Source organism: Myotis nattereri (genome assembly GCF_964212035.1).
Source record: "Myotis nattereri genome assembly, chromosome: 3".
Taxonomy (NCBI): Eukaryota; Metazoa; Chordata; class Mammalia; order Chiroptera; family Vespertilionidae; genus Myotis; species Myotis nattereri.
The window spans coordinates 162,476,157-162,493,583 of NC_138077.1; the positions used below are offsets into that span (position 1 = coordinate 162,476,157).

General features: G+C 39.6%; 2 protein-coding genes across 2 annotated transcripts in view; one reads left to right on the top strand and one right to left on the bottom strand.

Moving 5' to 3' along the window:
• LOC308517138 (serine/threonine-protein kinase TNNI3K) overlaps positions 1–17,427 on the bottom strand; it is a 283,922-nt gene that overhangs the window by 54,553 nt on the left and 211,942 nt on the right. The gene's annotated exons all lie outside the window — the stretch shown is intronic.
• Positions 1,141–15,172, top strand: LRRC53 (leucine rich repeat containing 53; the record flags this gene model as incomplete). Its single annotated transcript, XM_081087989.1, is given in 8 exon segments — positions 1,141–1,228; positions 3,539–4,357; positions 9,584–10,099; positions 12,805–14,717; positions 14,721–14,748; positions 14,751–14,995; positions 14,997–15,078; positions 15,081–15,172. Coding segments are annotated over 8 exon segments (3,783 nt in total).

A 17,427-nucleotide genomic window follows, 5' to 3' on the forward strand; every position in this document is an offset into this window, starting at 1 on the left:
AACATCAGCCCAGCATTACGTGTCTCACTCGTTCACTTTTTGATTTGACATACGAGTAATTTGAGTTACGAGCTCCGTCATGGAACGAATTAAACTCGTAAGTCAAGGCCCCACTGTATATTGAATCAACCTTGCCCCATACAAGTATAAACTCTGGAAAAAATACAAAAGATAGCTACCTGAAGGCAGTAGAGTGAACAAACACAGGTAGATTCTAGAAGAAAGTCAGTTGGAAGTAATATATGCCTACATCACAAAATATTGTAACAGATAAATGAAGTGCTCTAAGTGTTTAGTAAATGTTAAATCTCACCATTATTTTGATGCCCTTTTAATCCTCTAATGAAATATTAACACCATTGTAATTTGATGTTTCAAAAAAGGCCATTCACCTAAAACATTGTCACTGATTGATTAAAAAAACTTGAAGCAAAGTGTAATAAAAATCCTCTACCCATATGATAAGATAGTTTGAAATAAAATATAAATAAAACACAAAATCATTCATTTTTATCATTCATTCAATAAGTATTTATTGGAAAACTTCTGTAGAACAGGAACTGATCAAGGCACTAGAGATAGAGCAGTGGAATACAATAAATCCCTGCGCTTATGGGGTAGGCATTCTATGAGGGGATATAAACAATAAACAAATAAATATAAAAATATGTGTTAAGTCACTGGTGATAAGCTCTATGGAATAAATAAAGCAAGAAAGAGAGTAGACAGAATTAGCTTGGGGGCTCTGAATATGGTGGACATGGTGAAGGTGAAGACACTGGTCAATCCATGTGGAGAGAATGGCAAATGCCAAGTCCCTGAACGATGGTGTGCCAGGCCTGAGGAAGTCGGCTGGTCAAGTACTGAGTGTGTCCTGGAGGTGAGCTGTCTGAACTTATGGTCAAATGCTTTAATAGTGTGGTTTAAATTCTATATACATTAGGGATTCTAGCCACTTATTTGACATCTTGTGAGAACCCAAGATGCTCTTTGAAAGGAAAAAAACAAAATAGATGCTTCAAAAATTTAAAAAAAAATGCTTCATAAGCTAAATATATTGAAATGATGGATAATACATGCCAACATTATGATGTGCCTTATTCTTTGCTTTCAGGTGGATGGCTCATACTCTTTGCCATCATGCTGCGGTTGGTGGCGGCTTGCCCTGCATCATGTTCGGTGTGCACCAAAGACGTAACCCTCTGTCACCAGCTAACCTATATAGTAGGTAATAACACCAATGACTACAAAGCAGTGTTCCGTGTACCTGGCAAATTCATTGTCATGCTTTTCAATGTACTAACTGCTTTCTGGGCTCAGCCTAAAGAGGTAAACTTTTAAAGAGAAGCCGTTCACAGTGACTAAAGACTGATAACATTATTTTATTTTCCTATTCCCGATGGTTTCAACCAAACTAAAGGCTTCCAGAGGTAATTGAGATATTTGGCTATTACAAGAGAATACCACCATTTCATATAGCTACACTTTTCTTTCTAAAAGAAAAAAAAAATAGATCACTTTAATTATATTTTTGTCCACACTTTGTACAGATTTGAATTCCACCACTAGCTGGAAGAAATATCAATGAATCAGAAACCTGAAGTGCAATTGTTCAGCATTAGTAAGATTAAGTGATGTACCAGCAAAATAGATTATTATCAAAGTGCATCTAATTTTGAAAGTCTGGTCTTTTTTTATTGGTGGTAAATGAGCTGTAGAAATGCTAACAAGATATGCTGCCTGTGTTCATTATATATTGCTTGCTTAAGTCAACAATTTAATAAGACACCTTATTAACAAATTTGAGGTGAATGTGATTTACATCCTGATATCCAAGAAGAGATAAACAAGTTATAAATTCCACCAATGAAAAATTTTCAGGAATAAATCTGAGTTAAGATTGAGTGGAAGAAAATGATTTCTTTCATTTCTAAAATGGGAATTAAGAGGTAGCTGTTATTGCCATTCCTGACAGGAGAGAGAGACAGTTTCAAGGCTAGTTGTTTGGACACTGTTTCAAATCAGCACTGAATACATTTAAACACTAAACTCCCACCCTCTCAATTGGATTTCCTGACTTCACTACATATATGTGTGTGTATATATATATATATACATATATATATATATATTACCAGAGATAGCTGATTTCTATAAGAAACAAATAGTGCTCATTTACATTGTTGCACCTCTGTATCATCCTTCTCATTTACAGAATGCCAAAACTGTGAAGTTAAATTTCATAAACAGAGAAGTAAATGGATAACTTGTGTGTGGAGCATCCAGCTAGTCAAGAATTAATTGACAGAAGCAATAGTCTGTTCCCTCAGAATGCACAGATCCCTAGAGGACTGAGGAGCCATAGAAACTAAACTCCTTCAAACCATATCAAAAACAATGATGAAACAAATGCCAAACTGGCCAGAATTAATTAGGATTCAAATAATCAGTAATACATGCTTAAAAAAACCCATAACTTAAGGTTGTTTCTGCTGCAAAGATGGGAGACATTCTTACAAAGAAGGCACCGTGAAAATCCTTTGTCCTTTACATTTTTTAATCTCTTTGTTTCAGGAACACAGTCTGAGTTTCATCAGGGAATTGTGACTTGCTTCCCTCATGGTTGATTGTTCTAATATCACCTGTAGACCTCCCAGGGACAATGGACCCTTCCATCCTTATGACACTGTCATTTGCAGTCAAAACAATTTTAGCATGATAAAGATGTGTTACAATAACTCCTGATTATAATATATCTTTATTGAGTTAAAACGCTTTGATTTCTAATGACAGAGCAGTGATGGCTCAGAGGTGATTATGGTGAAGGGATTTAACAGTTGGAAGCCCTGAGTACCACCTGTCATCACATGACGGACTTTATTGGAGGGAACAGATATGAGACAGGAGGCCAAGATGGCCCAGACTATAATGAGAACCCCACTGACAGATCCTCGGGTTTGTCTGGAGAGAATATAGATCCTTTACCAAGTTGCCAACGTTTAGCCTGGAGCTAAAAAAGCAGACACCAGGGCTCCTTCTCACTCCCCGCCCCCAACCCCCCAAAGCATACCTTTGTGTCTGAGAGAAAACAGACTGACTTCACAGCATAAATATACATTACCAGGGGAAAACTGGCCAGCAAGCTCAGACATGGCCTCGGCTCTTGGGTGAACCAGTACTGGGCCAGCGGGCTGGAGCAGTGCTCACAGGGAGGAAGCCTGAAAAGCCACCTTCAAAAACCCATCCACGATGATAATCCCAAACAATGAATTCACTTTGACATGTAAAGCGACAGATGGGTTTATGCTTCTCAAATAAACATGTCACCGTAACAAAGAATATAAAAATCCATCATTCTGATAAGGAGCCCAGCTTCCCCTTCAACTGAGAAAGCAGAGCATCGTTTCCATGTTGTGTGTTGTGCTGACCCAGGTGATAAGATTGCACACAGGGTGTTGATTATCCTCGCTCTCCACTGTCCTCCCCGCCCGCTTGGGTGGATCTTGCCTCTCTAGCCTGTGCTTTTCTTCCCCCACAGCAGCCCCTGTGACCACCAGAGTTTTGATCAGCACGGATGGGTCCCTCTCCTCTATAGAGAGCGCCAATCTGTCCCTCTTGTTCAACCTGGCCCTGCTCTCCTTGAGCAGGAACGGCATCCAGGCGGTCCAGGAGGACGCCCTGCAAGGCCTCTCCAAGCTGCGGACGCTGTTGCTGGAGCACAACCAGATATCCAGCGCTTCGCTGCCCGATCACGCCTTCAGCAGGCTCCGCAGCCTGCAGGTGCTGGCGCTGAGCAACAACGCCCTCCGCACCCTGCGAGGGGCCTGGTTCCGCAACACCCGGGACCTGACCCGGCTCCAGCTGGACGGGAATCAGCTCACTAATCTGACAGACAGTGCTTTTGGAGGCACAAATCTGCGCAGTCTCAGGCATCTGGATTTATCTAACAATTTCATTTCCTACATTGGGAGCGATGCCTTCCGGCCCCTGCCCCGGCTGCAGGAAGTGGACCTTTCCCGAAACCGGTTGGCCCAGATGCCGGATGTGTTTACTCCACTGAAGCACTTAATCCTTCTGAGCCTGGATAAGAACCAGTGGAGCTGCACTTGTGATCTCTACCCGCTGGCCCGGTTTTTAAGAAGCTACATGAAGTCTTCTGCTCGCAAGCTCAGGAATGCCAAGGACCTCAGTTGCCAGCCATCTCCCGCTGCAGCTGTGGCCGGTGCAAAGAGTGTGCTGAGGCTGTCGGACACCAACTGTGATGCCAGGGCTTCCAACCTCACGCTGGTTCTAAAGGACAGGAGTCCCCTCCTCCCGGGGCAGGATGTGGCCCTGCTGACTGTCCTTGTCTTTGCAGGTAGGCCAGGAAGTATGCCTTGCTCTCCTCCCTCCTCTTGTCCATATTCTTAACGTACACTAAGTGATGCCTCGCCCAGGCGATCAGGAAAAGCAGGGCTTGTGGAAGGGAGAGTGTATCCACAGATGTAGGAGGATGTTAGCTGATCTGGCACAGGTTACAAGAATGTCCTGTTGCAGAAAAGCTGTCTAACATAAAGGAAACAACCTTGCACCAGAGTTCAAGAGCTCTAGACCCGGTATAACTAGCACTGTGATCCTGAGTAAGTTACCTTGCTATGTAGATAGACTTCAGTATTCTTGTTTGTAATGAGGGAATAGTATCTATAGTTTGTCAATTGTCCATATGCCAGAGGGGACTGATGTATTCATTAAGATGCTGGGAAAGAGGAATTGATAAAATTATGAGACCTAGTTTCTTTCTTCAAGGCACTCACATATGTGTGCCCTTCTGTGTTGTGGTAAGATTCAGTGGGCTTTACCTAGTGCATGAGGAGATGCTATTATGACAGTCATTGCACCCTGCTCTCCAGTGGTCATACAGCACAGTGACGAAGCACATGAGCTCAGCAGTTGGATGGCCCAGGTTTGACTCCTGGCTCTGCTCTTATGTGCTGTGTGGCTTTGGGCAAGTCATTTGACCTCTCGGTACCTTGGATTTCTCCTGTTTGTGGTTTTGAAATACAAGATTTGTTTGTCTCTTTCTAAAACTTGGCCCATACCTTCCCAGACTGATGGAGAGGAAAATATTCAACACTTTAAATTTTTATGGTAATTAAAAAAAAACTTAAATCATGCATCAGCTGTCATTACATCTCACTGAATGAAGGATATACAGTGATTCTTGGTTTCATTAGCGGAAGACCAAATCTGCGTGAAATTTCTGGAGTTATCTACGTCACTGTGTGTTTTCCCCCTATGCTTGCAGTGCATGGTAAAACCCTCTGCACCTTTGGTAACCATGGTGAGGAGACATGTGTGTGTGTGTGTGTGTGTGTGTGTGTGTGTGTGTGTGTGTGTTGGGAGGAGGGGAGGCGGGCTCTGCAAATCTGGAATACCAGGGACCTGCATCATCCAGGACTGGTATGATGTATTTTGAATATGAACTTTAAATAATCATTCCATAGAAGATTTCCAGCAAATTAATTGAACATCAGGTTTTTAACTTCTAAGTTATACTTACAATCAGAGAAATGGAGACCAGCACCAGGTCTAGACAAAGGAAGTACCACTAGCAGAAATCAAACTCACTCAGAAGTCAATTTAAATCCTCTAAGAAAGATCAATTGTTTTTAAAACTATGCAGCCATGTCAGTAATTACGTGTGCTAAGAAATAATTTACTATAAAAGAGAAACAATAGGGCAGTGGATAGTTTTTCCTTAAATGTGCTTCTTAAAATACTAGTGCTAGAAGATAATTAATAGATATTGCAATAAAAAAAAAACACACACAGATGCACATATAAGCACATATGTTGTGGGGTTTAAATAGGCTTGGGCAACACTGGATTAAGAAAGGGTAATGGGCTTCTTTTCTGCAGCATTCCCCATGGCCTTTCCTCTGCTAACGAGTATCAGGAATCTAACAGGAAGATATAATGCAGAGCATTGCTCAAACTTATTGACCATAAACCCTTTTTGTCACAGAGGATTTCACTGAATTATGTTTTGTAAGACATCATGTTGGAAATATTATAACAAGGGCAACTTTAAATATCTTTTAAGTATCTATTTTCAGAGAGGATTTTGCTAAAAGTTAACAACTCTGCATTAGTGTAGAGAAAGATACAAATTCTAAGGATTCCAAAGATTTGTCAAAACGATAGGCAGCTTAATATGCATGAATAAGTTCGGATAAATTATAAATATAACTACATGCACGTTGTGTTATAGTGTGAAATTATAATAACATAATTTCCATTGAGTAATTGTTAAAGATACTGTATTGAAAAGACACTCTTCTTTTACAAAACTCTGACTTTTGATATCAGTTTATTCCATTAAGATTCTAGTCCTTCTGAAGTAAAAGTGTGGTCACTTATCTATACCTCTAGATTGTGGCAAAAAAGACTTAGAACGCTAATTTGGCCTCTGATTCAATTTTCTTCCTCAGTTATAGATAAATCATCATAATTAATAAAAATATAAATAATAAGATCAGTTAATTTAAAAGCAATAGGTGGTTATTTGGCACCAAACTCTGACATCTGGACACTTCTGTCTCCTGATGGGTAAACAGAGAAAGCTTTCATGAAGCTGTAGGGTAGTTTTAATACTTTAGTGAGAACTTATCATTAACTTTTTATTTTGTTTCATTTTTCCAACTCAGAAAGATTGTCAGAACACTTTTTAAAAATAGCAACAATGCCCATGGCAATGAAAACTCAACCATCTTCTTAATATCATGTTCAGTCCTCCTGCAAGCTTCATTGGCTGCTCTTGCTCTCTGCACAAACAGAAAATAACCATACCTGTCCAATGATGCAGCACTAACATCAACAGTGCTTCCTTCGCCAATCAGACACAATTAGAGGGGAAACTTTACCCTATAATCAGATTATGGCTATTCCATTTCAATGTCTGATGTACATATTTAAGACAATTTAGGTAGTTATTTTCTTTTGTTGTTTGGTTTCATACCTGCATCAGTCATATTCTCTTTATGAGTTGTTTTTTGGAATTTGTTTTACCTAACAGCTGACTGTTGTAGGACATATAGGATAATACGAAACTTAAATAACAGCAGCAGCAATCATAAGCATAAACCACAGAGACTATTCATTGAACTTTACTATATGAAAACACTGAAACATGCCACATATATTATTCATTTAATCTCTGGGTGGTATTAATTATCCCCATTTGGCAGAGGAGGAAAATAAGGCTCAGAGAGGTTAGAAAACTTGCCCAAGGGAAGTGTCAGAACAAAGCTTTGAATCCTGAGTTTTCTTACTCCATGTGAGAGAGACAGTGTATCGGAAATTATATTATTTTCATACATTTTTAACATCTGAAAACCAAAGCCCTCCTTTGGAATAAATCGAACTCCAGGAACTGGCAATAAAAATATTCTGATCTAACTTTTGCTGCTACTTTCCAAAAATGTTGTGTCTTTAATAGAAATTAAATTATTTCAATATGTTTTAGCACTCTCTGAGACTGTATTGTCAAACAAATTAAAATGTACGTATAAGACCTCAAGATCTAGTAAACTACACAAAGTTTGGAGGATTTTACCAGAAATTGCCATTCTTTTTGGCTAATCTTTATCTTTAACAGAGAAAAAAGGAAACAACCATGTCTGACACCTTTCTTTTTCCTTCACATTAAAAAAATATCAACATGTTTCCATTAAAGTTATCTGCCATGGAGAGAACCAGGCATGATGCAATGAGCCTAGAGTGCTATCATCTCATTCACATCTCTATCATCCATTCATCTGGAAATGTCATTTAAAGAAAACGGAATCCTCTGGGGAAATTGACTTCCCCAAGGTCACACAGCAAGTTATAGTCAGAGCTAGCTTTAGATATGTTGCTCCTAAATCACTTGATCTTAGCCAAAAGGCCGAGAAGCGATTGTTGCTCCTAAATCAATCAATACTGACACCACGTCCTCCTGATCACCATTTTGGGGATTTGTAAGATTAGACCACTCAGCACTTTTCATTATCAGAATTCATAAACAGAATTCCTCTGTTTATTTAAGGATATTCAATAAACATTTCCGGAGTACCTCAACTGTGCCAGAGTTATGAACACAGGAGATACAATGTTGAATAAAATAAAATGTTCATTTTCTCATAGTGCTTAATTCTATCAAGGAAAGACAGACAGTGGACAGGAAAAAAGTGAGCAGAATAATTTTTACTGTCTTAGATGCTAAGATTAAAGGAAATCACTGTGATATAGAGGGACCTGAGGTATAACTCATAGGCTTTGGTTTGAGCATGTAGGTGGTTGATGATGCCATTTGCTCAGATCAGAAACAGCAAGGAAGAAACAGGTTAGACTCCACACTTGAGTATGAGAAACATCAACTTTAAAATTTTATTCAGAGGTGAAGCTATACCTACATAGGATAAGAAATGACAGTTCCAGGCTTTCTAACTTAGATGTTAATCATTTTGTTGTGGAAGTTCATAGAAGGGAGGGATTTTTGCAAGATTATAAAATAGAAAACATATCAATACATTTGGAGGTATTGATTTAGATTTTAAAGGGTAACTAAAATTCAAATAAACAGAGGTAGGAGAAGGTATCACAAGCATCATCAAGAGCATACACAAAGGCTTAGAAGCACATTTTAAGACTAATAAATTGAAGAGTTTGAGAAATAGTGTTTGAATGTGAAAAATAATGAGACACAGGTTAGGAAGGGAGGCCATAGCCTGTTGCACCAAGTATTGAATGTCAAGGAGTTTGGCCTTTTGTAGTTGGAAGCCAATGAAGGTATTCTGAGCTAGGGGTGAATCTTTAGGGATGCTCAAAATACAACAATACCATGTAGAATAAATTTTCTTTTTGAGGAGATCATCATGGTATATGGTCATTTCAGGGTATATCCTTAATATGGACTACTTTAGAGATTGGCTATGGGATTGAGAAATAGGAAATTTGGAATTAAACTGGTTTCCACAGGCAGGAAAAGAAGTCTAATGCAGGAATTATTTAAATCAAGTGAATTTTAGTCCATGTAAAAAGTCTTTTTATTTTTTTGCCCAGCCGGCATGGCTCAGTGGTTGAACGTCGACCTATGAACCAGGAGGTCACGGTTCAATTCCCGGTCAGGGCACATGCCTGGGTTTAGGGCTTGATCCCCAGTGTGGGCTGTGCAGACGGCAGGCGATCAATGATCCTCTCTCATCATTGATGTTTCTATCTCTCTCTCCCTCTCCCTTCCTCTCTGAAATCAATACAAATATATATTTTTTAAAAAGCCTTTTTTTTCTACCAAAGGCATTCCAGATAGTATTGTTTTTTTTTGTTTGTTTGTTTGTTTTTTATCATTTTAAATAGACACAAAGTAAAGATCCAAATGAGAAAACAGAACATATCGATAATATCACCTTTGTCTGAACTGACATGTTTCCACATGGTGATAGATCTCCCATCCACTCAGATGCCCTTTACGCCATCAACCTTGGTATCTGTGGATTTCACATTTGGTGACTTCTATGTTTCTTCCTATGACGTTATCTTTTAATGGTCTCTCTATTTGTCGCAGGGGCTGTTGGTCTCACTTGCCTAGGCTTAGTTGTATTTAACTGGAAACTCCAACATGGCAGAGCAAATGAACACACATCAGAAAAGCTTTGTTGCAGAACCTGTGGTGAATCCCTGTGTGCTCATGAGGCAAGAAATTACCACGCTAAGGGATACTGTAACTGCCACTTAACTCAGGAAAAGGAGATAAAGGTCATGTCCATTGTGGGGTCCAGAAGGGAAATGCCACCTTTACAGGGAAGCAGCCATCAAGCATCACTGACCTCTGAGTCCACAGCCCTTGATGAACCATTTAGAAACCTGAAAGGGAAGGATCAGGAGGCCGGCAGCACTTTCCTTGGCCTCGGTGGCAGATTGCTGCAGTCAGGATGCTCAGCGCCTCCTGGGAACACGGCAGTTGTTAATGAAGCAGGCTTACTTACAAGACATTGTGCAGAGAGAGCTGAAAATCTAAGGGACCTCAAGCCTGGGGAAGTCCAAGCTCAGACGCTCCCACAGCACGTAACAAGAACAATAGGTGAGTTGTCTGGTTTGAGAAAATCCCACTCCATTTAAATTCCTCTGAAGCAGTAGCCTCTTTGAATTTCCTCCACAGGAGAATAAAAATCAACGTAGCACAGGTCTATTCCTTTTCTAAAAAACCCGTGTGTCTGTGCATGTGTGCGTGCATGTATGTTTGTGCATGTATGTATGTTGTTTGCATGAATGCATGCATGTGTATGCGTTTGTGCATGCATGTGTGTGTGCATGTGCGTTTGAGGTGAGAAAACTCCCCACCCTCACAGCAGCTGGGAGTACTTCCTGTGCCTGTTGTAAAGAGAACTTCGTGATCCAACACCTAACAATGTTAAAAAAAAAATAAAAGAACCCTTTTAAATAGCAATAGTGCTGTTAAGATTTATGGGAGGCTGAATACTGGCTTCCATTCCAACATCCTTCGAGCTCTAATGCCAATTCTGCAGTAAGCAACCTTCCCAGAGCATGACATGTTAGAAGAATGGGCCTTCTCATGCTAGTGATTCATTTCAGGAATGATGTCAAGACACATACTTTGCTTGCTGAGCTGTCAGCGATGATAACTTCCCGGTCCAGGGAAAGTCAGGACTTAATTCATTGTCCCATGTTGGGAGCCAAGCGAATCTGGCCATGACATCTCCCCACTGTACATGGGCGATGTCAATATTTAGGTGGAAGCAATGAATTAAATGTCTTCCTTTTTCTTCCTGAATAGTAAGGCGATGCTTTCAGGCTCAGCAGTGAAAACTTTGACAGCTGCTCTGTAAAGAGGCTCCTGTCATTTATCTGAATTGGTTTACAACAAGCAGAGCTTTCTCTCAGAATCTGAATGACAAGGTACTCGGTGCACCAAGAAATTCCTGCCATGGGGACCTGGGCCTAAGGATGTATTTGGGAACAATGTGAAAAGAAATAAAACTGGATGTTATTTCACGTGCAGCATAAGGCAGGGTGTGAATTTATTCCATTGCATTCCCACATTCTAGTTTTTACTAGTTTCTGGGGACCGATGATTTGACTCAAAAGAGGAATGGCTGAGGAAAGAAACATCTGCCATAAAAATCAGATCAGATTGGTTTATTTTATAAAGAAAATAAGCTCTTAGCCTTTTGATAGAATCATACCTTAGCCATATGTTTCATTTTAGCTTTGCCCAAGGCCTTAACTTCTCTGTGGGAAAATCATACCTCAAAGGGAATATGGCCCCTTAATCATTTAACACCCCGTCCCCTGTTTCACACAGAGAACACTGGTTGGCCAGACCAATATGATTACTTTTAAGAAAGATTTGAAATCTTGTTACATGCCAGGCCTTGTACGAAAGCTGGAGAGGACAGGTATGTGAGGAGAAAACAACCAAGGCCATCCCGCCCCAGAGCAGACATCAGGAAGAGGCAACATCACTCTGATGGTGCCTTCTAATCTGGAAGCAGAGAATTATAATGCTTCAGGGGTACAGGAGACTTCAGAGAGGATCTAATCAGAGTTCTTCATATTTATCTCTGAGTCATAGAACTCTTGTTAGAATGTGATAAAGCCTCAAACTCTTTCTCTGGAATAATTTTATACCCACATAAATTTTACGCTGCATAAAGTTATATCCACATAAAGTTCCCATCTAGTCTCATCTTCTGATATCCAGGCAGTAAGTGGCTTCTCCAAGGTCACCTGGGAAGCTGAAGGCAGACCTTCGATAATATTAGATGCTAGTCTGAGGCGTAGTTCACCTCCTCCTTTCTATCAGTGAACAGAAATACTTCTTTCTTCCTCTGTATAAAACCAACAATTTCACAAAAGTGAAAAAGTATACTGATAAGATGCAGTTGTAAACTTCATATGCACTGTGGTTAAGAGGATAGGGTTTAGTATCGGACAGACCTGGGTCCAGTGGTGCCCATATCATTAAGGTGACATGTGACTGGCAGAAAACATCCAACCTCTCCAAGCTTTTCTTTTTTCTTCATTTGTAGAAGTGATAGGTTAATAGGATTTGTCCAATGGATTAAGAGTCCCTTGATTATTAAATGAGATAATGAATGTCCAATATTTAGCACAGTGCCTGACTCTTAGTAATGTTTTTGTCATTAATATTATTTAACATGTGACATTAACCTGCACCATGTAAAAGTACCAGACAGAGATTTTTGTAACACAGATCAGGCCATATTCTAACATTATTATTCACGTAGCAGATATTTAGTGAATACTGCATTAAGTGTTGGGATATTAAGCAGTTTTTGATTGATCCAAGAGCATCACAAGTATTTTTCTTTTGTTCTTAAAACTTAAAACTTCAACATTACTCAATATTGTATTACATTCTTTCTAATATTTCGTTCTAACTGAGAAATGAATGCAGAAAAAAATACTACAGCTATTAGAAAAGGATTTAAGATGGAAGTATTATTCGTATTTAAAACTAACTTAACTAATTAAAATATGTACAACTCTGAACATTTTTATTTCTAATTCCATAGCTTTTAAGTCAGCATCCCAACTGATTAAAATGTGACCATAGAGAATGCCATTGCAAACACACCAAATTGCCATATGTCCTTTGTGGGTTTGGTTAAAATTAGAACATATTCAAGAATTGCCATAATCAGAGGAATAATTTTTACACCTTAGATAAGGTTTCTAAGCATCTGTTTGGTTGGGTCATAAAACTCTGCTCAGTGTTAAATTCCTGCATTTATTGTTTCGCAGATATCAGCAGTGACATATTTAGTAGAAGATATGCAACATCCGCTTCAGCCTTGGCAAGAGAAAGTCTTGAAAAGCGTTTAACAAATGAGTCATGGCAGCCTCCAATAGAAAAAGGAAACAATGGCTTAAAACCTCACAGGCAGCGACATTTTATTACAAGCTCATCATCCAAGCCTTGTGAGCCCGAGGGACACCATGTACAAAAGATTTTACACAAACATAGGTCAGAATACGACGATCCTTGTGAACTGTTAAAACGGAGCAGGCCTAAGTATTTTCAGCCAAACAATTCTCTTATTTGTAAATATGTGCCCTATGACCAATTTAATGATTATGCAAAAGAAAGGAAGCCAAATCATCGAGAACATTTAAAGTCTGAGAAAGAGCAAATCCAAATTTATAGAGCCATAGAAAAATTCCTCATGAGTGAAGATAACATGAAGTTAACAGGGTTATCGACAAACATCAAGAAAACATATTCCCCTAAGCATGTTAGCTCCCATGATCCTGGTTTAGTTGAAAAAAATAGGTTGGTGATATCAACCAAAGCATCAACCCATTCGAAACAGCAGGAAATTCAAAGTAACCACCTGACCCACTTGAATCTCAAAAAATCTAGCAATCCCGGAGAGAGAACGGAAGGAGGAAGATGGTTTACTGATGGACAGATTCCGAAAAAAAAGAGGCGCGATCCATCTGACCCCAGAGGGAAAATTAAAAAGCAAAACTTAAGGATCAAATTAAATTTACACCCTTTTAGAAAAGTCAGAGTCCATCCAGAAAAGTCCTTGCAGGAACTTCCAAAGAAATGCAAACAAGTACTGCTACCTGCTAATAAACTATCCAAAGCTTCTGAGAAAGGAGCCAAAATAAACCTCCTGTCCTCTGCAGATTCCCCCCACCAGCCAGAGAGTAACGATTATGTTGCAGTCACTTCAAAGAGGCTGCCTCTCCAACAGGCCCCGAATCAGACCCCCTGTTACAATAAACGCACCAAAGAGGCTCCTCTTCTCAACGCTGACAGCTCATCTGTGGTCCCCCAGAGCTCCGTGGAAGGCGACTGTCAGCCTCCTGGTCTCATTTCTGATGGAAACCCTGTCATAGGGCCTGGGCTCACACCCCAGGCAGCTGACCATAGGCACGCACACGCTCCATTCTCAACTGAGCAAATGGAGGGTGCCACTCACCTCACGTTGGTAGCTTCTGGTTATTTACCAGCGTCTCCGGAAAATACAGGAAGTGATCTTTCAGCATCTGGCCATCCCAGGGGGGCTGCCAAACCAGGGGCAGCAGAGCCCACAGAGCACACAGAGCAGGACACATCTATGACCAGGGAGCTAAACCCGGTTTCTTTGTCCTCAGGGCATCAAACACAACTTGTCGGTGTCCACAAGACTGACACCTACACGGAACAGACTGTCGATCAAAATCAAATGTTACAACATGCGGTGCAACAATCAAGTAATGAACAACTTGGAAACGAAGAACAAACGTTACTGACAAAACCCCAAATATCACATCAGATGATGGAGAGTTGTGTTATGGACGAGGGAACTGATATAGAAAAAACACTGCCTAAAACAGAAACGTATGATTCCGCTCTCATTCCCCAAACACAATCCAAGGACAACCTAACATTTATGAAGACAAATTCAGTTTGGTACCAAAATAGACTAGAACTTCCCAAAGATGTTGGCCCATCTCTTAGAACTCAAGGCATTTGGCATCTACCCAATAGTAGCAAAAAAGACACTGACCGCACACATGCATTGCCCAGAGATGATGGAACCGAAGCGCCAGAGATAAAAATAGTAGGGAAAGAGGAGGGAGAAATACATGATAAAAGCAAGTCAAATTCTAGTTTGTTAATTCAGACCAGACAGAATACCTTAAAAAGCACCACAAAAGAAAAGTAGCAAATTTGGGAAAACGGAAAAAGTCAAACTCTGTATTACATGGTTCAAGTTCTGTTGAGACGACAATTACAGCTGAGGATTTGAGTATCATGAGTTCCCATAAAACCAAAAATAGACTACCTCCTAGTGAAATAGATCTTCAAATAAATAGTAACATGCACGGTTTGAGACAGGCTCAGAAAATTCATCCAGATAAAGATAACAGTGCACCCAGAGAAGGCGCGGTGACAGTGGAGATACATGAAGCACATCCCCTCTTACCACAGTTAAAAGACATTTAGTTTTGAGGCAGAAAATGAGGTGCCTCTAATTCCTACAAGAATAAATGAAGCTGAAAACTCTGCTCTAAAACATACCCTGATCCACCATCTGCAGAATATGCCCATACATCACCTTTTGAGGCAGAACAAAGTGAACAAAATAAGTCAAATAATAATCATGTTCTACCTTAGCTTTCTTCAAAAGGACACGCAAACATCCCCAGCCTTTGCATGCATTTCAAATGCATTATTTTGGAGGGGAAAAAAAAAATCCTCAGTAACTCTGTTATCAGTGAAATAACAGTACATGCTTGAATAGAATGCTTGAATAGAATGCAAAAATCAAAGATGGAGCCACAGGATGTGTTTGACACAATTAATTGAGTTTTCTCCTCTAAGGAATGGGAAAATGGGAAGGAAAAGTATAGCCTAGTCCTGGAAAAGAAAGAGAATTAAAAAAAAAAAAAGCTTTAAGCAAATGAAAGATTAAAGATGAAAAAAGTACTTGAGCAGATTTACACTTGATGTTTATTTTATGGAAATTACTATACACATCTCAATTAGCGGTATTACAATATTGCTTTCTACAGAGATGATTATATATTCATATTTGCGCCTGATCTGCTTTCCTAATTGTGGTATGAAAATAAAAACTGAGCTTTGCTTGTTAACTGTAGTCGAGCTGATATGCATATTGGTATATTTCAGCTATTGGTGACTGCTCTGTTGACAATTATGGTAGGTCTTAAGTAGAAGTCTTTAAAACCTGTTAATTCTCTAAGAGGAAAAAAAAAAAAAAAACCACACGCACACTTAAGGATTTCTGTAAAATCCTTTAAATCCACTAGGTGGAGATCTTGGCTTCAATCATTTTAGAAGAACAAATGGAGCTTCAAGATCAACACAATGGGTCCTGAACAAAAGGAATTTTAAGGGGCTTTATTGCCAATTGTTGTTAACATAAGATTTTGAAAATAAATAACCCATTAACATATAAGTTTCAAGGTTTGATTTCTTTAATTTATCATGCCTGTATTGTTTGGTGTGAGTACTCCTTCTTATGCACAGAAATTAAATGTGCTTATAAATATTAGATTTTAAAGGAATGGCAGAATAAGCATCTCGCATTCAATGCTGCATTTATGTAAAAGATAGAGGGGTACTCAAATATCCCAGTAAACTGTTGAAAGCATATAGTCAAGGCATAGACTATTTTACATTTCATATTGGGGGAAAAAAGAAGGTTGCAAAGGCAACTAACTTCCTTTTCACCTCTTTATCTATCTAGGTCTCTATGTCTAACAGTTGGCAATATTATAAAGCTTAAAAGATGATTAGAACCATGTAAGTGATGCTTCCATGCCCCACCTACCTTCTGTTTTCTTTCCTATTCAAAACTGCCAGCAAATGACAATTTTCTTATTTTGAAAGTCCCTAACTTTACCATCTCTCTTCTTTCTCTTTTCTCCCAGGATCCAAAATTTTCTTGGTTATAACTTCCAACTCCTCTCCCCTCTATTTTTGTTCTGACTCTCTGCTTGAGCTTCCATCCTGGGCCATCTGTCTGCCTCCCCTGTTCCCACTTCATTTTGTTAAGCACCTTAAGGTGAGAGGAGCGTCTCTGCTGGCTTCTTGCCCAATAACTTTATTCTAATTGACAGCTCCCTCAGTTGTGTAGAACAGGTTATTTTTTCCCTTGTTAGTTATCTTTTCTTTTTCCTTTACGTATATTTTTAAGCACCTTCACCTTCATGCAGAGCCCTTGGTTTTGTTCTCCTCTCGCTGCCAACAATATCCCTGATATCTATGGGCCTAATGAGTGCTCTGGTCCCTGGCAGCGTCTCAGAAGTCCGGGATGACAGTGCTTGGACTCTTTTCTCTCTTCCATTTCCTAAGTCCAGTCTTTCACCTCCTTATGATGTTCCGTCTCCTTTGAAGTAGTTCTCAGGTTTCCCCCTGCTTCTGAATCCCCATGGTAACCATTGTAGTCTTTGTGTTGTAATCAACTGGATTACTACACTAGCAGCCTCGCTGGATGCTCTGACTTCAGTGTCTTTTGCTTCCGTTCAGCCCACTCGTTCTTTGTCTTTATGGAGCACAAATTACCTGGGGCGCTTGTTAAAATGTGAGTTCCCACTCCGTGGCAGAGATTTGGTTCAGTAGATTTAGAATAGGGCCCCAGAATCTTCGTTTTAACCAACATTCCAGGGTACTCTGGAGCATGGAATATGCAGCCCACACATGAAGAAACAATGCTTAGCTCTTTGAAAGCACACTAGCAGGTAATGCAGTGCCTGCCTCACTATGGAGCTACATACACTTCTTTAAATGAATAAATATCCCGTACCAAACTGAGATGAATTTAAAAAACGACCTTTTAATCATGTTTCTTTCACTGCTTTCGAGACAAAAATATACTTGCCGATAATTTCAGGTCCAGATTTCCT